This window comes from Stenella coeruleoalba, assembly GCF_951394435.1.
Source record: "Stenella coeruleoalba genome assembly, chromosome: 3".
NCBI classification, from domain to species: Eukaryota; Metazoa; Chordata; class Mammalia; order Artiodactyla; family Delphinidae; genus Stenella; species Stenella coeruleoalba.
Genome location: NC_137148.1, coordinates 171,210,761 through 171,233,287, shown reverse-complemented (window position 1 = coordinate 171,233,287; position 22,527 = coordinate 171,210,761). Strand labels below are relative to the sequence as shown.

Sequence of the window (22,527 nt, the reverse complement as noted above, 5' to 3'; positions counted from 1 at the left end):
ACCCAATGCCCTCTAACCATGCCAAAAGTCAACATTCCGCGCAATAGAAATGCCTCTGGAAAATACCAAAGGCACTGGTGACATTGGCTGGCTCTGGGGGCAGGGACAGGAGTGGGAAGGGTGCTCTCGGAATGTAGAAATCTGTGGGGTTTTTTTTTTGGCTGTGCCTCGTGGCATGTGGGATCTTAGTTCCCTGACCAGGGATTGAACCCATGCCCCCTGCAGTGGAAGTGCAGAGTCTTAACCACTGGACCGCCAGGGAAGTCCCAGGAATCTGTGTTTTTACCTAAGCCACAGAACACACACACACACACACGCACGCACGCACGGACATGACGTAAAAGCCTGTGGGCCGGAGACAAGCCTGGAAGGATATACACCAAGGCGCCAACAGTAAACTACTTCAGAACACACTTCGCAGAGTCTGAGCCCGTAGAAAGAACAAATGTTCGCAGTTTATGCCATCCCAATGCCTGATTCTCCATCACAGACACGGACCGGATGTGGAATGAGAAAAAACCCAGAGGAGCATTAGAAGGAGGCCTGCCGGGCGCCCCGCGGCTCCTGAAGCCCACAGCTGCCCTGGCGGCCCCTCGCTTGGCCGGGACGGAGACCGCACTGCCAACTGTGCCGTCCTGGACTCAAAGACAGGTGCCCGGAAAAGAGGCAGAAGTGCTGCCCCCGCTGCGAGGAGGCCACACCAACCAAGTCCTTCCGATGCAGATGGAGGCCGTGTGTGGCTGCTTCCACGTTAACCGTGTCTCAAGTGGCGCTGGGTGGGCGCGGGAGGGGTGAGCAGGAAAGGGCAGCACGGGGACTCCGCAGAAGCACCTGGCATCTCGGTGGTGGAGGCGGATGTGCGAGCCTGGGCAGGTGATGAGCTCGCACGGAGCAGACCACATGCATGCACACGCACGTGCACACAGGCATACACAGGTGCAAGTGAGACCAGTAAAACCTGGGACCTCTGACTCAGTGGACGGGTTCAAGGCCAACATGCCAGCTGTGATAGTGACTGTAGTTTGGCAAAACGTCAGCACTCGGGGTGTTGGGTGAGGGCACGTGGGCCTCTCCGCGGTGTTTCTTACAACCACCTGTGAAACCACCACTACCTCAATGAAAAGTCCAACGAACAAGCGCTGTTATCATTACAAAAAGCTGGGAACAACTGGAGCTGACATGTCTGCGTGCCAGATGCTATGCCGAGTGGTGACACGCTTGGGGAAACCCGGTCCCACGGGGAGACGAGGCTCAGAGAGGCCTCGACACCCACTCGGGTGATGCTCACGTGCCCACGCTCCGTCACACCCCACGGCCATGGGGAGCATCACACCCTTGCTCAACGTGATGCCACGAAGAGTCTAGAATCACAGGAGCAGACCTTGTATTGGACTAGTGAGAGGAACCAAGAATCCTCACGATGCAGCCCTGAGTGCGGGCCGCCCGGCCCTCGTCCCTCTGCCAGGGAAGTCTGGGCTGAATGAGGGTTCTGGGCTCCTCCCACACCTCTATAGCCTGCGATTTGGAGTTTCTGCATGCCTCCACGGTGCCAGCTTTCTCTCAGAGTACTAAGAACAAGACAAAGTCCACACGGGGTGTTTTGTGAGGACCAGCCCTAGCGTCTGATGATCTTTGCAGGGAGCGAGGTGGGTCACTTGCGAGCGTAGTTGGGGAGGTCCTTTGCTTAGACAGCAGTCCACTCGCCCGCACACGTGCACGAACATGCTGCTTTTACCCGCCTGCGGCCCTGCCTACACGGCCCTGTCTGCACGGCCCTGCCTACACGGCCCTGTCTGCACGGCCCTGCCTACACGGCCCTGTCTGCACGGCCCTGCCTACACGGCCCTGTCTGCACGGCCCTGCCTACACGGCCCTGTCTGCACGGCCCTGCCTGCAAGGCCCTGTCTGCACGGCTCTGCCTGCACGGTCCTGTCTGCACGGCTCTGCCTACACGGCCCTGCCTGCACGGCTCTGCCTACACGGCCCTGCAGCAAAGGTGCACTGTGACCAGCCGCGCCTACCAGCCCTCGTGTCCAGGAGGGTGCGCTGAGGGCCTCCCTGCTGCAGATGGCCTCAGGGTGCAAGGCCACGCTTCTGCGGCCAACAACCAGCGCTGGCCCCGCTCTCGTGTCTTTCACAAGAACACCAGGCAGTTTTAAGGTTATGCTGATGCGCACTTGGCATTGCAAATTAATAACAGATCTCTTTTGAGCAGGCAACGACCCTGACCTCTGGCCGGTCATAGGGGGCAAGGGAGGGCTCTCCCACCTGTCGGGGCAGGAAGGTCTGGGGCCTGCCCAGCGTGGGGCGGGGGCGGCTGACCTGGGGACCAGCACAGCTGATCTTGCAGATGTCACAATAGTGAAGCGGGAGCTGCTTGGGGCCACCCCTGGGTTTCGGCAGCTTGGTGGCAACTGGTAGCTTCTTGGCAAAGCTGTCGGTGCAATGGGCACTGGGACTGCTTCCCGAGCCGCCCCACAGGGACGAGTCCACGGGCTTTGGGAGCGGGGGCGGCCGCATCTGTGGGAGGAGCAGCGGGGGGTAGTAAGGACTGACTGCTGAGTACGGGGATGTGTCATAGCCTGGGCAGCTTGGTCCTAAGAAGCGGAGAGAAAAATGAGAGGGGGAGATGGGTTGGTTTTGAGGAAAGGACCACATTTATTTCGGCTGCAAATAAAAGGAACAGCCTGCACTTGCATGCCTGCGGGGGAAACCACCATCTTACCAGTGTACGGGGCGGAGGCCGGGCCGAACGAGGATGAGGAAGGCAGCGTGGAGAGGGAGGAGGCTGCGGGCAGGGTGCTGCTCGCAGGGGGGTAGGTGGAGGTGGAGGGCGAAGTGCTGGCCAGCTGCCCCGCCTCGGCGGTGGGCACCTGCGGCAGGGGCTGAGCTTGGTTGTACCCAATGCCACCGTAGGCTCCTTGAGGCCCTGGAGAGCAAGCACAGCCTCTGCAGAGCCACTCCTGTGACACCGGGCCCAGGGAGCAGAGAAAGTGTGACCAACACGATGGCCCAGCTGCCAGGAGCTGGCACGGCCTGGGCGCAACTGGCTGTGAAGCCCGGGTGTCTGAGCCGCGCTGGAGGCCGGAGCCCCGGGCTCTCCCAATCTCTAAACTCCAAGTCTTCAGCAGAACCCACCTCCTTGGAAAACACTTCCAGCCCCACCTTCATCTCTCCCCCATCTCTCTGTCTGGGTCTCCCCGCCCCTCTCTCTCGCACACACAGGCCCATTGACTAGTGGAGACTTCGGGGCGTATCTGAGGGGACAGCCCTGAGACCCACGCTACCGCTGCACCTCCTGTGAACCTGATGTGCTTGAAACCTGACTTTCCTGGGGTCCCTCCCATGTAAGTGAGGCCCGTTTGCCCCCGCCCAGACCCTGCAGAGACCCACCCACCTGGTGGGCAGAGCGTGGCCGTGGCCATGGCTGGGAGCTGAGGCTGGCCAGCAGCAGGTGGCGGGTCCCGTTTGTTCTCGTAGCCACCAGCGGCTGTCGATGGTCCATAGCTGTAACTGTCCTGCAAGAGGGTTTCCATGGGGAACACAGAGCAGGAGAAAGGTGCTCAGGGTGGGGCAAAGCCCCCTCCTTGCCCCCTGCAAGGCCTGCATCCATGTGGTTCCCGAGCTCCTGCTCTGTACCAGCCTCTGTTTTGGGACCTGGGGACGCAGCGACCAGGGAGAGGGATGTGGCCTGCTCCCTCAAAACTGATGCTAATGTCTGAGAGAAAAAGTGCTCTGAGGAACATGCAACGGGACAAGGGCTGCCAGGGATGGCTCGGAGGAGGAGGCAAGCATGTGGAGACTGGGGACAAGGCTCCTGGCCAGGTTGGCAGGGAGCAGAGGCCCTGGTGGGGGTCAACGGGTGGGCTCGCAGGAGGCCCGGAAGCTGTTTGGAGCAGAGGACTGCGAGCACCAGGGAAGGGGTTGCGGGGGCAGGCGGGGCCGGGGGCGCCGGGAGGGGCTGGGGCAACAGGGAGCACGGCTGGATTCTGGTTCACAGGGAGATATGAGCTGTTGCGTGGACCAGGGACTAACTGCATGGAGGTGAGGACAGAACCAAGAGGCCAGGAGGAGGCCCTGGGAGCAGGACAGGAACTCAGGATGGGAGGTTGGGAGAAGTCCCAGAGGTCCTGGGGAAGCAAAGGGGAGTAAAGGAGGGAGGGGACGGAGCCAAGTGGGTATGGCTTGGCCGAGCAAATCAGGAACAAACTGTGGGTGACAGAGGCTCAGGGGGTTGGGCCACATGGAGCGTGGGACGCCTTGGCGATTCCACGTGGAAACACAGCTGCCAGATCTGCGGTCCTAGAGCTTGGGGTCAGGAAGGGGGCATCGTCAGCACCGGAAAGGCCTGGGAAAGAGGGGAAAGTTCCATCCCCTCTAAGGGCAGGGATGGGAGCATCAGGAGGGTGATGGCCCGTCTGGATTGCGTTTTCAAGGAAGGACTGGTGCTGGGCAGAGAAAAGTCGGGCTGATACCTGGTAGGAGGGAGCCGTGGTGGCCACCGGCACAGGCTCCTGGGGCTGGCCACCGTAACCGAGGTCCTGGCCGGGGTGGGGCTGGTACCCGCCGTACCCCGCTGGAGTGATGGGCCTGGGTGGCTGGGCGGCCTCGGGAAACGGGATCAAGGCAGGGCCCAGTCCAGGAGCAGGCTGCACGGCCAAGCTGGTTCCAGCAGCTGGGACGGGAAAACTCATCGGAGGCTGGGCGCTAGAACCACAGATAAACAGACAACCCAGCAGCGTTAGACCCTGGCATTCGAGAACCTGCACTGAGCACAAAAATGCCATCTGACACTAGACATCAGCCACTTGGATGCCTCCAGTCCAAGACCTTTCTTCTGTGAGCGCAGGCGCCATTGGAAGCGCTTTTCATGAATTAACACAATCTCACAGCAACCCTGAGTGCTCGGAGCCAGCCTGGTCTTCATTTTCACAGTTGAGAAAAATCATGGAAGGTCGATTAACGCTAAACTAAGAACTCTTTACCTATAAGAACCAGCTCTTGCTTGTGGTTTGTTCTGCAGGAAGCCCAGAGCTGAGGCCTTTTGTCTGCCTCACGTCATCCCTACCTTCCTGCCCTTAGAGAAGGCACTGCCAGCTGCCTGTATGTCCATCTGTTGGTCTGTCCCCACTGTCTGGAGGATGAAACTCTGAGGACAGGTGACAAGTGCCGGATTCAGACCCAGATCTTTCTGATCCCCGCGCTCCTCACTCCGCTAAATATCAGTCACCCAGTAGACAGTCCTCAAATGTAAAAGCCCGTCTGTTGCGGAAGGGTATCGGCAAAGAGTTTAGCCCAGTACCAGTAAGAATCATATAAGAAAGTTCCTACAACCCTCCTACGCTGTTGTTGGGAATGTACATTGGTGTAGCCACTATGGAAAACGGTATGGAAGTTCCTTAAAAAATAAAAATAGGTGGGAATTCCCTGGTGGTCAAGTGGTTAGGACTCAGCACTTTCACTGCCGAGGGCCAGGGTTCAACCCTTGGTCGGGGAACTAAGATCCCACAAGCCGCATGGAACGGCCAAAAACTTCAAAAATTAAAATAAATAAATAAAATAGAGCAACCGTACGATCCAGCAATCCCAATCCTGGATACATATCCAGAAAAGATGAAAACTCTAATTCAGAAAGATGTATGCACCCCAATGTTCACTGCAGCACTATTTACAATAACCAAGACATGGAAGCAACCTAAGCACCCATCGACAGAGGAATGGATAAAGAAGATGTGGTACATATATACAATGGAATATTACTCAGCCATAAAATAGAATGAAATATTGCCACTTGCAGCAACATGGATGGACCTAGAGATTCTCATACTAAGTGAAGTGAGTTAAAAACAAATATTATATCACTTATATGTCAAATCTGAAAATGATACAAATGAACTTATTTACAAAACAGAAACAGACACACAGACATAGTAAACAATCTTACGGTTACCAAAGGGGAGGGGAGGGAGGAATAAATTAGGAATATGGGATTAACAGGTACACACTACTATATGGAAAACAGATAAACAAAGGCCTACTGTAGAGCACAGGGAACCATATTTAGTATCTTATAATAACCTATAACGGAAAAGATCTTTAAAGAAAATACTGAATCACTTTGCTGTACACCTGAAACTAATACAATATTGTGTATCAACTCTACTTCAATTTTTAAAAGAAGGAAGTTCCCGCAAACCCTGTAGGGCAGGGGTCCCCAACCCCCGGGCCACAGCCCAGTACTGGTCTGCGGGCTGTTAGGAACTGAGCCGCACAGCAGGGGGTCCAATAAATGTCAATTGGTACAGCCACTATGGAAAACAATATGAAGCTTCCTCAAAAAATTAAAAATAGAACTAGCATATGATCCAGCAATTCCACTTCTGGGGATTTTTCTGAAGAAAACAAAAACACTAATTCAAAAAGATTATGCACCCCTATGTTCACTGCAGCATTATTTACAAAAGCCAAGATATGGAATCAACCTTAGTGTCCATTGATAGATGAATGGATAAAGAAGATGGATAAAGGAGATATATATCTTTATCCATTTGTCTAACGACGGATACTTAGGTACACACACACACACACACACACACACATGTGTGCATGCACGTGTACTCGTGCACGATAGAATATTACTCAGTCGTAAAAAAAAAAGAATGATATCTTGCCATTTGTGACATGGATAGACCTACAGGGTATTATGCCGAGTGAAATACGTCAGACAGAGAAAGACAAATACCACATGATCCCACTTATGTGAAGAATCTAAAAAATAAAACAAATGAGTAAACATAACAAAACAGAAACAGACTCATAGATACAGAGAATAAACTGGTGGTAGCCAGAAGGGAGGGGGTTGGGAGGATGAGTTAAATAGGTGAGGGAGATTAAGAGGTACAAACTTCCAGTCCTTAAGTAAGTAAGTCTGAGGAATGTAATATACAGCACGGGGAATATAGTCAATAATATTGCAATAAATTTGCATGGTAGCAGATGATAACTGGACTTATCATGGTGATCATTTTGTAATGTATAAAAATATCAAATCACTATGTTACATACCTGAAATTAACAGAATGTTGTAAGTGATTATACTTCAATTTAAAAAATTACCCCCAACGATGTGGCTGCAAACAATAATAAATATTTACCATCTTCACAGATTCTGTCGGTCAGAATTTGAGAGTGGCGTGGATGGGCTCTGACTCAGAGTCTTTAAGACGTTGCCAATAAGAAGTCGACTAGGGGAATTCCCTGGCAGTCCAGTGGTTAAGACTCCACGCCCCCAATGCAGGGCACGAATTCAGTCCCTGGTCAGGGAACTAAGGTTCCCCATGCTGCACGGCACGGCCAAAAAAAAAAAAAAAAGAAGAAGAAGTAGTTGGCTAGGACAGCATCATCTGAAGGCTCGACTGGCGTAGTGGGGGTAGTGAGATCTGCTTCCAGGATGGCTCCTTAACATGGTTGGTGCTTTCCCAATGCTGCTTGAGTGTTCTTACAACATGGCGACCAGCTTCCCCCAGAATGAGAGATGCCAGAGAGAGAGAGAGAGGGGAAGGACCAGGTGGAAGCTATCCTTGTTATGAGCCTCAGACATCACATGGCATAACTTCTGCCACATTCTGCCTTAGAAGTGAACCACTAAATACACCCCACCCTCAAGGGGAGAGGATTAAGCACCATCTTTTGAAGGGAGGAGTGAATTTATTTATGGGAATATGGAATATGAATTCTCTTAATGAATACTGAATATGAGAATTTATGGCAATATTTTTAAACCACCACATGCTACTCCCCATTTTCTACTGTTACACATGTTCTACATATGTTCTGTATATGCTTTCTTGTGCCAGCTTCCCCTCATGGCTTCTTGTCCAGCCTGGGTCCCACACGACCTGCTCCAAACAGGGCACAGCTGAGGAGAATGGGGTGAGGATGGCTGCCTCAGATCCATAAGGATTTAACCTGGAGCTGGGGCCACCTTCTCCTGAGTCACATGGGAGAGGTGTGGACCAACCCAAACTGGCAAGGAAAACGGATAGGATGGGCTTTGGGAGGACGATAAAAAGCCATGCCGTTGAAGCCACTCAGAAGGCTCGACAAAGGGGTCTGAGCTGCCCAAGCTGCAAGGGCGGGAGTGCTGGAGTCCAAGTGTGAGCGCAGACCTGGAACTCTCTGGACTGAGCCCTGCTGCCTCTGCTAGGTAAGAGGCCATCAGCACTGCAGTGATGCTTTCCTTCTTGCCTGGCTTCCCAGCGTGCCAATGGCCTCCACCTCCAGAAGGGTCTCTGCCCCCAGTCCTGAAGACCCAGCGCACCAAGTGGTGCCAACTGAGGGTGCTGAGGCAAAGTGTCTCCTGCGGTGGAGGGCAAGTCTTGTCCTTTAGCTGAGGGCCTGAGGGAGTAGAGACAAGCTTGGGGCTTTCTTCACCTGCTCCCGCAGTGACCCAGCTCAGGTCAAAAGCTGTGTCTCCATCTGGTGGGGGGCCCACCTAGGGAACCAGTGAGGCGGGCAGTTGTTGACCTTGTTCCAGGCCAGGAGATCAAACAGCCTGTTCTGTCTAGGGCAGGGTTTCTCGATCCTGGCAATGCTGACATTGCAGCCCGATCACTCTCTGTAGGGGACCATCCTGGGCACTTTGGGCTGTGGAACAGCATCCGTGGCCTCCACCCGCCCAATGCCAGAGGTGTCCCCAGTTCAAACAACCACAGATTTCCCCAGACACTGTCCGGGTGAGAACCACTGGCCTAGGACAAGCCCAATCCCAGGGCACCAGCTCTGAGTCCCCAGCTGCAGATGGGCAACGTCATGTGTTGGTTTACAGCTGGTCCAGACCCTACTCCAGAAGGATCACCAGGACACTGCGGGCTACCCTGTGACTCGGGATCAGGCTCGAGACAGCACGTTTGCGGGCGTAAACTAAGAATTCAGGACATGTTTTGGTTGTATACGACCCTGAGTAGTGATGCTTATGCACCCTGAGGTTTGAAGACCACTGAGCTAGACCAAAGTCAAGGACAAAAGGAGAGTCTGCTCACAGATGGCTGGGCGTCCAAGCCGTTTGATCTTGATGTAACTCAGTGGTGGGAGATCTCAGGTGTTCCCGTGCCCTGCAGGGTGACTCCCGTCAGTTTTATTACGAGGGCCTGCAAACGTCACAGCTGTGAGCAGACTGATTGGCTGTGAAGCGTACAGGGTCAGGGTAGATATCAGATTTGAGTGTGGGATGCTGAAACGCCCTTGATCTCACCGGAGGTCACCCCTGCCCCCTTCTACTCAGATGACAGGATGAAGCACCTCTCCTGTGCAAACAGCTGAGACGCTCGGGGAGGGGCGGGGGAGATAGAGACACACCGTCTGTTAGAAGTATGGATGTGCTGACAGCCCAGCAGGCAGCAGGAGCCTCCCCCTCCAACCCAGAGCCTGAAAAGGCCTCACCTATGAAGAATACTGGGATTCCAGAGAGGGCTCAGATGCAGCCCCCTGGGCTGAGAGAAGGGCCTGGCACACACGTGGGAAAGGGAGAAGAGCACAGGGGCTGACAGGGGAATGGCCCTGTGTGCTGAGGGACAGAGGAGGGGTGGGTGACAGGAGGCTGGATGGTGGGCTCGGGACTCTGGGATGCCAGGCAGAATCCGAGTTTTATCCAGTAAGCAATCCGGAGTCACCACAGTATCTCAGGACAAGATCTGTCCTGTTTTAGGATGCTACGGTGGTGCTGTGGACTGAGTTGTACCCGCCCCCCCTCAAATTCACATGAAGCCCTAACCCCAATAAGACTGTGTTTGGAGATAGAGCCTTTAAAGAATTAAATGAGGCCATAAGGGTGGGGTCCTAATCCTATAGGACTCGTATCCTTATGAGAAGAGACACCAGGGATGCCCGCACAGAGGGAAGACCACACAGGGACACAGGAAGAAGGCAGCCATCTGCAGGCCAAGGAGAGAGGCCTCAGGAGAAACTAACCCTGCCAGCACCTGGATCTTGAACCTGCTTCCAGACTGTGACGAATACATGCATTGTTCAGGCCACTCAGTCTGTGGTGTTTTGTTATGGCAGCTCGAGCAGACTAGACAGGTGGTGATGGCTGTAGAGGGGAGAAGCTGAGGGCAAAGCTGATAGGAGACACACAGAGGCCACTTCAGGTCACCTATGCAAATTTCAGCCAGGTCAGCTCCCGGTGGTCGAGGGCTTTGCAGACACCCAAAACGGGGCTTGCAAAGCAGTCAAGTAAACGTTTCATGACTATGGTCAAAGTGGTAGCTGTGACCCCAAAGGGAACAGTAGGCCCACCTGAGTAACTGCTCAGGGCAGCACAAAGCTGTTTGTGGTCCGGGAGGATGACGTGTTGCCTGGCTTTTATTTAGCTAAGCAAGCTCTGCGGAAGTGGAGCATGGATGCCCTCAAGCTGGGGAGGGTGCACGTGCCATGGGACTCGTGCCCTTCTCAGGAGAGGGCTCAGCACAGTGGAGCCCAGACGGAAGGGATAAAGGGAGAAATGGAAGGGATTTAAAAGAAGGCTAGGCCAAGTATGGCCACATCTGCCCACTGCCTGTTTTTTGCACAGCCCATGAGCAAAAAATGAATTTTGCATTTTTAAGTGGTTGGAGAAAGTTAAGAGAGTACTATTTCATGACACGTGAAAATTATACAAAACTCACATTTCAGTGTCAAAATATAAAGTTTTGATGGCACATAGCCATGCCCACCTGTTTATGTATTGCTTTCAGCCGCTTTTGCCCTATAGTGGCCGAGCTCTGTAGCTGCAACAGACCCAGTGTAGCCCGCTGTTGTGGACTGAATGTTTGTCTCCCCAAAATTGTTATGTTGAACCCCTACCCCTCAATGTGATGGTGTTAGGAGGTGGGGCCTTTGGGAGGTAACTAGGATTAGATGAGGTCATGAGGGTGGGGCCCCCCGTGATGGGATGAGTACCCTTATAAAAGTCACAGGAGAGCTTGCCTCCCCACTCCGCTCTCCTCCAGGTGAGGACACAGTGAGAAGTCAGCATTTGCAACCCAAAGAGGGTTCTCACCAGAACCCAACCCTGCCTGCACCCTGATCGCAGACCTCCAGAGGAATAAACTCCTGTTGCTTACAAGCCACCCAGTCTGTGGTACTTTCTCACAGCAGCCTGAACTAAGACACCCCTGGAATGGAAAGTATTTGCTCTCTGACCTTTTAGGAAAAGGCTTGCTGATCCCCAGCTTAAAACAGCCATGGTTTATTTTGTTCCTAACTCTGTAGGCTGGGCTGGGCTGCATCTGAGGTCAGCAGCAGGCTGCTCCACTTCTGGAGGGCAGCTGCTGTCCAACGGGCACTGAAGCCCTCCTCTGTGTAGTATCTTCTCCTCCAGTGGTCCAGCTGGGGGCCCTTCATGTGGCAGGGTCCCCCAAGATGGAGAGGACGTGTGCAAAGGCTCTGGAGGTCTACGCTTAGAACAGGCATGAACAGGATTGGCAGCTCGAACAGATGTTACACCAGAATACCATAGATTGGGTGGCTTATAAACAACAGAAATTTCTCAGTTCTGGAGACTGGGAAGTCCAAGATGAAGGAACCAGCAGACCAGTATCTGGTGAGAGCCTGTGTCCCGGTTCATAGATAGCCATCTTCTCGCTGTGTCCTCAAATGGCACAAGGGGTAAGGGAGCTCTCTGAGGTCCCTTTCAAAGGGTACTAATCCCATTCACGAGGGACCCACCCTCATGAACTAATCACCTCCAAAAGGCCCCACCTCCTAATGCCATCAACTTGGGGGTTAGGTTTCAACATACGAATGGGGGGTGGGGGGTGTATAAACCTTCAGTCTATGGCAGTATCTCTTCCGCTGCAATCTACGGGCCAAGGAGGAGCACAAGGAAGCCCAGGCTCGAGGGCCAGGGAAATGGATGTATTGATAATTTCTAGATGGGAAGAGCTGCATGGTCACAGTGGAAAGGGCGTGGATATAAGAAGGAACAACATAAAGGACAGGGGTGTTTTGGCAAACAATCTACCACATTGAGGTTTTAGGAGCTGAGCTAGCCAAAAAATAGCTCATGGGAGCGACTCCTCAGGCATGGCCCATATGGTTGTCAAAGCCTAGGTAATCTAGAGCAGGGGTTCTCACCTGGGGTGATCCTGCCCCCAGGGGAAAGGGGGTGATATTGAGGACATCTGTGGTTGTCACTTTGGGGGGCTCCTGGCATCGAGTAGGTGGGGGCCAGGGATGCTGCTCCACACCCCATAGCGCCCAGGACGGCCTCACAGAGAACAATCTGAGAAACTCAGACCTGCAAGGTCTGGGTGCCCAGGGTTGGGGATCAGGGATTAGAGCCTAACATTTAAAGGTAGGGGGCAGGAAGGTGAGTCAGCAGCAGAGGCTGTCACTCCCGCCCAGGCTCCCTGCCCCAAGTCTGAAGGGAGAGTCCCCACACCTCTTCTCCGGCTCCCTTTGGTAAGAGGTCAATTTCTAATAGCCTTTTTCTGGGTCCTTTTACGAATGAGATGAAAGCTGTGACTTCCGGCCCTCTGTGACTCCCCGGAAATGGCACGGCTTTGCCGGTAATCACCTGGGGCCTCACAGGCCCCAGCTTAAGAATCTCTCCTTGAATGGGAGAGCAAAAAGCATTTGCTGAGACTACAGCAAAGTTTACGTGCCCCTGTGTGGCGTGGCGTGTTCCCTTCTCTCGGAAAATGTAATAAATCCTCATTCAATGGCAAGACGGCCCCTGTCGTCAGTCACCTCCATGCATGAAAATCCTGCAGGCACAAATGAGACACTCCCTTAGAGCAAGGTTAAGAGAAGAGGTTGAGGACGCGAGGGTTCTGCATGAGGACCAAGGACCAAGATCAAGATCAAGGAAGAGCTCACAGGGGTTTCAAGCTTAGGAACTGGGAGGAGAGCCACAGTCCAGCAGCTGGCATGGGAACAGGAGCCACACCACCTGGCTCCCAATCTTGGCTCTGGCTCACCGCGGGGCCTTGAGCGAGTCACTTCTTCTTTCCTCGTCTCAGTTTACTCACCTGTAAAATGGGAACACCTACCTCTCGGGATGTCGTGACAAACAAGGACTCATGTGCTACAGTGCCTCGCACAGGAGCTCACAACGCAGCCCAGAGTGGCCAGATCTTCCCATTTTAAACGATACCAGAAATCTTTGGAAAGTCTCCCAATTTTAAAATACTGGCACCTAACTCAAATATAGCAAGTAAAAAACCCACTGCACGGGCCGAAGAGAGCTGGTGTGATAATCAAACATGGTCTGCAGGCTACCAGTTCTCAGCCCCAACCAAGAGCAAGGAGTTGGGAGTAGTTGTTGAAGAACAGAGTCACACATTTACTCTCGGTGAAGCCTCCCCTCAAGCAAGGGGCCTAAGCTTGTGCTGCTGCTGTCTGAAGTCACGTGCTGCCCACAGGGAGAGGGTGCCGCTGCACCACAAGGCCCAGGGCCGCTGTCCCCATGACAACAAGGGCCCAGTGAGTGTCGCCTGCCTGGCAGGGAGAAGAGCTGAGGCGGGAAGCTGGGGAGAAAGCACCGGCACCTGTTGGCTCAGGAAGAGTGGGACTGAAGCACATCTGTGTGACGCAGACTCACAAGTCCTGGCTGCCATCCTTGTCTTTGGGTCGCAGGATTTTTGGTCTGAATTTTGTTTTGGAGAGTCAGGCTTCTTTGGGTGCATGGTCTAGATAAGATTTGAGAATGCAAGGCTGGCAAGACCCATGGATATGAGCTTGTTCAGTGAGTCACCTAACTGATGGGGACACGGAGGCCCGGAGATGGAAGGGACTCGTCTGGGGAGGCCACATTCCCCGACCCAGGAAACTCTCTGGTACACGCTCTGCTTGCTCCTAAAAGGCCAATCGTAAGGACACATTGCACCTTGAGTGTAGACCTCACTTCAGAAGGGCGCATCTGAGGAATCTACAGGCAGGTGATGGAATGTCACAGGGATGGTCAGGAGGAAAGACAAGTGACTCTGGGTTTGCTGTAACAATGATCTCTGTTGCAGACTGCTTTCAAAGAATCATTCAGTGAGCACACAAACACAATCAAAACATATAGAGTATGAGAAAAAAAAATCAAGCGCAAGAAAGATTTTTGTGGAATCACAGTGCTGAGAAACCTTACATAGTGCTTTCTTTTTAAATCATGGACTCTTCCTTCCAGGGCATAGCTCTTCACCCACTTATCTATCAACCCTCCTCCTAAGGACCCCCACCCCCACCCCAATGGCAGAAACTAAACCAGAAGGAGGGGTTAAACCTGAGTGCCTAGCACTTGGAAATCGCAACCTCAACGATCACCTACTTTGCAGTGCTATGGGGAGAAAACCTCGGCTCTGGCATCCTGACCTAGCTCAGTTTCCCAGGTGCGTCTGTGACTACTCACAGGGTTGAGGAACATTCGGAGCTTAGACGGTGCACTGTGAAGGGCGATACCCAAGGCTAACATGCGCACTCAAGACATTCATCAGGGAGGATATTTTCAAACCCGTTTTATTGGCAGTAAGATCACATTTGTTATTTTGTGGGTACATGCATACATATACACCCAGAGAGATGACTTCATTTGGCACTTCAGTTCACAAGGGTTTTTTTTTTTTTTTTTGCGGTACGCGGGCCTCTCACTATTGTGGCCTCTCCCGTTGGCGGAGCACAGGCTCCGGACGCGCAGGCTCAGCGGCCATGGCTCACGGGCCCAGCCGCTCCGCGGCATGTGGGATCTTCCCGGACCGGGGCACGAACCCGTGTCCCCTGCATCGGCAGGCGGACTCTCAACCACTGCGCCACCAGGGAAGCCGCACAAGGGTTTTATTATTTTATTTTTATTTTTTGCGGTACACGGGCCTCTCACTGTTGTGGCCTCTCCCGTTGCGGAGCACAGGCTCCGGACGCGCAGGCTCAGCGGCTATGGCTCACGGGCCCAGCCGCTCCACGGCACGTGGGATCTTCCCGGACCGGGGCACAAACCCGTGTCCCCTGCATCGGCAGGAGGACTCTCAACCACTGAGCCACCAGGGAAGCCCCCCACAAGGGTTTTATATTCAAAACATACAGCATACCATACATTCATTCCCATAACAATTCTGATTTTTCTAACAGAAGTTTTTTTTTTCCACAAAAGCCTTATATGCACTCTCCATGTTAAATATCCATTTCAGACCCAGGTACTCCCGGAAGACATCCTGGAAAGGGATCTGGTGAACTAAATCCTTGGGCTCTTGGGAAGATGATGGAGAATTTCATTCCCTTACGCCCATCCGCAGCCTTCTTTAAAATGTAGTCAGGAGTCTCCAGCTCCCAGTCAGGGCCAGCCTAGCTCCTCAAGACAGAGCCACTGGGCTGCTTGGTGTTCCCGAGGCAGGGATTCCAGAGACTCGTGACGGGAGTTTCCTGAGCGTTGAGGGTGAGCCATGTTCTGTTTGGCAGTGGCACTCCCAGAATTCTCTTCTGTCCTTCTGAAAAGGAACGTGGTGCTCACATGGAAGGTGGCTGCATAGTTAGCCCCGCTGGTCAGATGCTTAAGAATGCCATCTTGTTGATACATGCTGGTTAAGCTAAAGAGAAAGCATTATGTACACTCGCCCTCCCCAGGAGCAGTGCAAGTGAGAGGACGCCCAACCAGGATCAATACGGCCGTGCCTTTTTGCTGCCATGAACCAAATAGGTGAAATGCTGTTCTGGGCACAGAGAGGGCTCATCCGTGGTTCCAGCCCTCTCCTGCTGCTTTAAGGGGCAGAAAAACCTCCACAGCAACATCTATGCTGGTCTAGCACATGGGCCTCTCGTGTCAACAGAGGGAGGTGGGACTAGACAGCCAGTGTGAGTTTCTCATAAGCAAGTACAACAGACGTCGAACCACCAACCCTGATTCAAGCAATGACATTCAAAATTTAAAAGAAGCCACTGGCTTTTTAAAAAACATTCATTCCGGGCTTCCCTGGTGGCGCAGTGGTTAAGCATCCGCCTGCTAACGCAGGGGACATGGGTTCCAGCCCTGGTCTGGGAAGATCCCACATGCCGCGGAGCAATTAAGCCCGTGCGCCACAACTACTGAGCCCGTGTGACACAACTACTGAAGCCTGCGTGCCTGGAGCCTGTGCTCTGCAACAAGAGAAGCCACCGCAATGAGAAGCCCTCGGCAACTAGAGAAAGCCCGCGTACAGCCATGGAAGACACAACGCAGCCAATAAATAAATTAAAAAAATCTATTTTAAAAACATTCATTCCAAGAGTCTTAGACATTATAGTTCTTTCTGTTCCCAGAGAGCAAAACTCTCAAGGAGTTAACCTCAGTCAACAAAAGTGAGTTTCCAAACTACAAAGTGCTACAGAACCAAAGTGAAGTAATTCTCAATTCTTAGTCAACAGTTAATTTAAATATGCAAGCGGACAGTGATGTGCTGCAAATGCAACTTACCTCTGGGGGGAAAGAAAACCTGCCCAAAGCACAATATGTACCAAAAAAAAAAAGTCCCGTTCCCCCAAATATTTACAAATGAAGTTTCAGCTAGAAAAGTCTGGCAAGCTTAGAAGTACCCTCTAACGCAAGTATAAGAGAAAAGGACAGGCAGAGAATGTCAGTTCCCAGCTGGTGTGCGGATACCACAGTACAAGGGACAGAACAAGGGAACAATTACCCACCAGTTAGACCTTGGGTGGTACCAAAAGCTTTTCCTACCAAGATTCTAGAATACCCTATGAGTAAAGAGCACACTTCAGATTTAAGGTGTCACAGACATACCAAAAAACAAAAGAAACAAGCAAAAAATCCCTGCGTTTTGTCAAAGCTTCCTAATTTTGTTTTGAATTAGACAGCATTTCTCACCTTAGATGAATAAGCTATCTGAGCAGCTCAGAGCCGTGATGAAGACAAAAACTGGTATTATCTTCTTAACATACACGCAAAACCCCACGACCTTCTTAATCGACTAAAACCAGTCAAAAAGGAGGGCTCCTCCTTCTAGCTGGAATACATACTATTCCTTTTAATTATCAAATGTATCTATAATGTCTTCTACATTATCCTTCTGTGATTAAACTTTTAAGAACAGAAAGCAAGGTCATAAAGTGGAAACAGGTGTCATTTGGCTCACAGTCTGACTTTGGTTCTGGCATTTAAAATTTGGGGGATTTCATGTAGGACAGGGAATTGTGGGTTCTCTGGGAAACTGGGAAGACTTGCCACTCTGGGTTCAGTGCCACGTGTCAATGACAGGTGGGAGGGTGGGGTGCGCAGGCTGTTTTGATCCTCCCCTGACAGACCCTCTATCCTCTATCTTAGACGGTATTCACACATGTATGTGTCTGCTCCTTACAAGACCATCTGCAATTCCTGATCTGAAGGTTCACAAACTTTTGATCTACTAATAAAGAATGAATATAAAATAATGAATATAAAATATAGACTATAAAATAAGGAATGAATACAAGGTTTATAAATACCCTTTCTACACGTTTCCCTTACTTTTTAGGACTGCTCAGTTATTCATCCAGATCAATGGTCTTTGTCTCCTTACCTCCAAAACCACATAAGAGAACACCAATTACACTCACATGAAAAAAGAATTTTAAAGGATCATTTGAAAATGCTTTTAAATTTGATGTATTTGTTCTGATCATTCTAAATACACACATTGGTAGATCCAGACAAAAGACAAAATATAAAGTAAAACTTTTAAAAATTCAGAAACAGAATATGTTGAGGAAAAAAATCTCTATTAGGAATTAACTTATGCTCTGATGTTGGTGAGTTGACTTTTAGCTCTAAAATGGATAAAATGAAAATTCAAAATCCATACTTCAAAAATTTTAAATGTACCTAATGTACGTGTGGTTGGAACACAGATAGTATAGTTCTGTCATTTGAAAGGTTTTCCTTAAAATATGCTGAAATCAGGTCTCGCCTGCAGTTGAGAGCCTTCCTGAGATGGGTCTTTAAGAAAACAACAGCAGGCACACTGTAAAAGGAGAACTCCTGTGCCTTGCTTTCCCAGGGTCCACCTCCAGTCAATCCCAACGGGGAGTACGCGGGAAGTGCTGCCGAGGTGCAATCATTGTCAGGACTGCTTCAAACTCAACTACAGGTTCCCACGAGCCCCACTCTCCTGCTTTTGGGTGTGGTGGCAGGTGCACCCAGTCCCTGAGGCAATGACACCAGATTCTCTCTGGCAGCTTGTGTTTCTGGGACCTAAGCTCAGGGGACAGACAGGCCTTGGAGGGTAACGTTCACTCTGGAAGGGCCTGGAGACCAGGGGGTCAGAGATGGGGTGCAGGCAACAGAGGCTGGCCTGGGTATGACCAGGACCATCTGAATCTGGTCGTAGCCGTACCTGACAGGGCAGCGGTCTCCAACCTGGGTGGTGTTAATGGGTGATTTTTCATCTGGCAGCACTGGGGCTGCCTATGCTGCCCCCCATGGCTGACGTGGGCTCTGTTGCCTTTCCCAAGCTATCTGTTGCCTCTGGAAGAGATTATTGAGAGACATGGGTTGGGTTATCATTACCATCCCCATGACACTGGACCAGATACTTCCTCGGCCTCCCCACTCCAGAGCAAGTAATTTTGCAAGGTCTGAAGAATGCGGCCCTAAACCACAATCTGACTAGGACCCAAACGAAAGGGGCAGGATCCAGGTGACAGCGTAAAGAATGGCGGAACCCAGTCTCCGCCAGCAGGCCCCACTGCTGAGCGGCTGCATCAGGCTAGGTCTGCCACCACGAGCACCTCCCCAAGCTCGGGCATGCCCTACCATGGGGCAAAGGCACAGCCTGGGAGCCAGGCAGCCCTCATTCCTAGCCAGACACCACCACTCACCACCCTGGGGATCCTACACCAGTTACTGCACCCTGAGCTTCGTTTCCTTATCAGCAAAATGGGTATCATTAATACCTAGCTCACGGGATTACTGTGAGGACTGGACGAGATATCAAGTGCTTGGGACTTATTCAATACAGAGAATCAGTAACCAGCGCTTCATATTGTCATCCACCACTAACAGAGTTCGATGGGGTTCCAATCAGGCTTCCAACTTCCTGATATTCTCCAGATGAAGGAATTCGGCTATTAACATTTATGCCAAAAGCTTATTAAAATAGAACTTCTCCTGATGGGAAATCAAGTATTACACCAAAACCCAGTAGCTGTCTTATTTAGGTTTAACAAGGATGCAAAGGTAGAGGTAGCCAGCTACACTAGATGGGTGGTATTTTGACAGAACTGCTAGAAAAGGGAAATATTACAGTAGATCTGGCCCGCCTGTCACATTCCACCCCTGGGGACATCCACCGTACAGCTCTGAGCTCTCAATGCTTTCATTACCAACTCGACTTAACTCACACAGAACTCTGCTGGATTTCTTGAGCAGCTCTCAGCCTCACACCTGAAAACTGCATTCAGTGCTAATTAAACACACTGTCAGACTCAATTTTCCACATGGGATTAATCCTTAATTCTGAACACGTGCAGCACTAACTCTAAGTCTAAAAAAGCTTTATGAGATTTAAAAGACCACCTAAAGTAAAATAAATGAAAATCATCATTATTTACAAGTAATTACAAACTTTTCTTATAACTTCATGAGTAAGTGTGTATCCGATTCTTACTGAACAACAATTTAAGAACAGTTCCAATTCCAACCCTATTTATGGATGACAATGTAAGGAATATTACTATCCAGGGCTATGGTTACCAATTTTAAAAGCCAAAAAAACCTATGCAAAATTCCTCTAAGAAATAAACTGTCGTCTTTGCTTTGGCAATCCATGAAATGGGCTTTGTAAATACTATTGTCCAGTATTTGTCCATAAAGTTGGTACTCACAAAATCTGTTACCTCATCAGTTTTTCCATGGCACATTATGTAAGAAATATATACTTTAAAAGCAGCTGAAGGTTTCAAGCAAAAGTTGTTTCCCCCAAAAGAGAATGTCTAGTTAACTTAAAACTATTCAGACAATGCAGATTATCTTGTTTCAAGGTTTTCTGAGACTAAAATTGATTTTGCTATGATTCCTATGGGGTTTTTTTTGTTTTTGTTTTTGCGGTACGCGGGCCTCTCACTGCTGTGGCCTCTCCCGTTGCGGAGCACAGGCTCCGGACGCGCAGGCTCAGCGGCCATGGCTCACGGGCCCAGCCGCTCCGCGGCATGTGGGATCCTCTCGGACCGGGGCACGAACCCGTGTCCCCTGCATCGGCAGACGGACTCTCAACCACTGCGCCACCAGGGAAGCCCGATTCCTATGTTTTTGATTTAGTTAAATCTACTCTTTTCTCAAGGAATAACACACACCCTTGGGGACAATTCTAAAGACACTGACTAATTTGACATTCAGTTCGTGGTAGTTTAACATCCTTAGTCACATGTCTGTTTACTGTATCACCTAAGTCATCAGAATCCAGACAAGAGCTGTGCCAAAGTGTTTAAATACCTTAATTCAGGTAAATGACAAAAACATCTGCTGAAGGCCCGCAATTACCTGTTTTACGAGTTAAGTGCTCAAACTTCTCCTCTGGAAGGTAATCTTAATAGAAAACCTAACATTCAAGTGATTCTCCACATCTCACTAAATAATGCACCGGAGAAAGAGAGAAAAAAAGAGAAAGAGAAAGGAGAGAGAAAGGAAAGAAAGCATTGGCAGCAAGCAGGCAGAGGGGCAGAACATTTCCAAAAGGGTGTGGTCCCTGACAGCCTAGCCTAGTCCTGCTGCTGTAACTAAGCACTGGCAATAAGAATGCTCTACCACCAAGGATGACGGAAACAGGGAAGGATAACATAAAAATGTAACACTCTGTAGCCATTCTTTCCCTGACCAGCCAACACTACACCTTTCAGACCACTCTGGATACAGAAAGCAGGAAGAGCTCTCTCAAATTCCACAACCCCTGGTTCCAAGGCCTGACCGAACTCCTCCTGATTCCACAGGAAAGAACACAGCAGCACCACAACAACTGGGTTGAGGGAGGGGTGGACACTAACTTTCCACTAGTCTTACCTATTTTCAACGTGCTGAATGAGAGCATGAAACAATCCTAACAGGCCCGTGGTGCAGCAGGCACCTGTCGCTCAGTTATCTAAGGGGCAGTTTGAATCCAGTCTGTGAGAAACTGGCCCAGGAGGAGGTTCTGCCAGGCTACCAGTTGGCAAGTGACACCAGGGCAACAAAGGAAGGTGGGTAGGGGAGCACTTTCCCCCAGGGATGCCCGCTCTGCCTGCATCCCCGCCTGGGACCTGGTCTGGTGTGCCAGGTTAAAGGACTGAGACCGCAGACAGGCTCCAAGGAGAAGCCCTGGAGAATGATGTGCGTGTGTACATTTGGGGTACAGACACACCCCATGTGTCTCTACCCACAGAGCCCTCCTTCCCCAGGCTGCTTCCCATCCCTGTCCACCCCCATCCCTGACTCTTCCCCCGGCCCCTGTCTGCCAGTAGATCTTAAACATCCAGTCGCCTCCTCCACTGAGTTTCCAGGTCCCTCTACCCTTCCTTACTGTTCTCCCTTCCCAGGAAGCCCCAGGTGCCCACTCTCCTATAGGGTCTCAGGACTTCGCTCAGGTCAAGACCGCTATGCCATCAAGTCTCTGCCCGCCCCTCCAGTCAGGCCTCTATCCCCCTCCCCCATGCCTCTGCCTCTCCCCCCGTCACCCTCCCAGGTCTCCGTGTTCTCTAACACCCCCTCCCCCCATCAGGGTTCTTACCTCCAAACCCCACATCCCCCTGCCTGGCCAGGAACCCCTCCAGGGCTGTCTTCCCTCCCACCTCCACTCCGCTCTCCCTCGCCGAGGTCTCTGCTCCACCCTCTGCCCCGCCAGGTGCACTCCCAGATTTCTGTCTTCTCCCCACCCCCACCCCAAGTCAGGAAGCTTGACCTCCCCGCCCTCCGTCCTCGGCCCTTGCCCCTCCCCCAGTCCGGCCAGGTACCCTCCCAGGCTGCCCCACCCCTCGTCAGATCTCGGCGCCCCCTCAGGTCCATCCCCGCGACAAGCCCAGAACCCTCTACCACGTCAGGAGCCCCTCTGCTCTCCCCGACAGTTACAACTCGGGGCCACGGCCTCCCCGGGGCCGGGGCAGCGCGGGCGGCGCGGGGGCCATTACCTGTACTGCGAGCCGGCGCCCTGCGCGAAGCCGTAATAATTACTCGCCGCCATCTTGGCTTCTCCACAGTGCGCCCGCTGACCCGGAGACGCGAAGGGGCGGGGCCGCAGGCGCGTGACGTCATCCGGCCCGCGCCCAGGCCTCGTGCCGCTTGCGCCCCGCCACGCGCCCCAGGCCCCGCCCCCCACGCGAAGCTTGCGCCTTCTTGCTTCCTAGTCTGCGCCTGGGGGCGTGTCTTTGCCTCGAGCCCGCCCCGCCGCAAGCCTCGCCCCTTGCTTGGAGCCCCCACCTTCCCTGTGAGCGCCCAGTATCCGGGGTCTTTGGCTCCACCCCCTCCTTCCCGCCAAGCCCCAGATCCGGCCCTCTCTGTTTCCGTTCAAGCCCCGCCCCTCGCCGCAAGCCCCGCCCCTTATCGGATTCCCCTCCTTCCCTTTAACCTCTCAGCTT

General features: G+C 52.0%; 1 protein-coding gene across 1 annotated transcript in view; it reads right to left on the bottom strand.

Moving 5' to 3' along the window:
- Window positions 1-22,151, bottom strand: part of ZFR2 (zinc finger RNA binding protein 2) — a 42,314-nt gene extending 20,163 nt beyond the window's left edge. Inside the window, exons 1-5 of the mRNA XM_079916584.1 lie at window positions 22,081-22,151; window positions 4,476-4,707; window positions 3,398-3,518; window positions 2,726-2,929; window positions 2,323-2,597 (exon numbers count right to left, since the gene is read on the bottom strand). Of these exons, the coding sequence (XP_079772710.1) occupies window positions 2,323-2,597; window positions 2,726-2,929; window positions 3,398-3,518; window positions 4,476-4,707; window positions 22,081-22,133 (885 nt within the window). The 5' untranslated portion in view covers window positions 22,134-22,151. The remainder of the gene's footprint in view (window positions 1-2,322; window positions 2,598-2,725; window positions 2,930-3,397; window positions 3,519-4,475; window positions 4,708-22,080) is intronic.
- Between the last annotated feature and the right edge of the window lie 376 nt (window positions 22,152-22,527).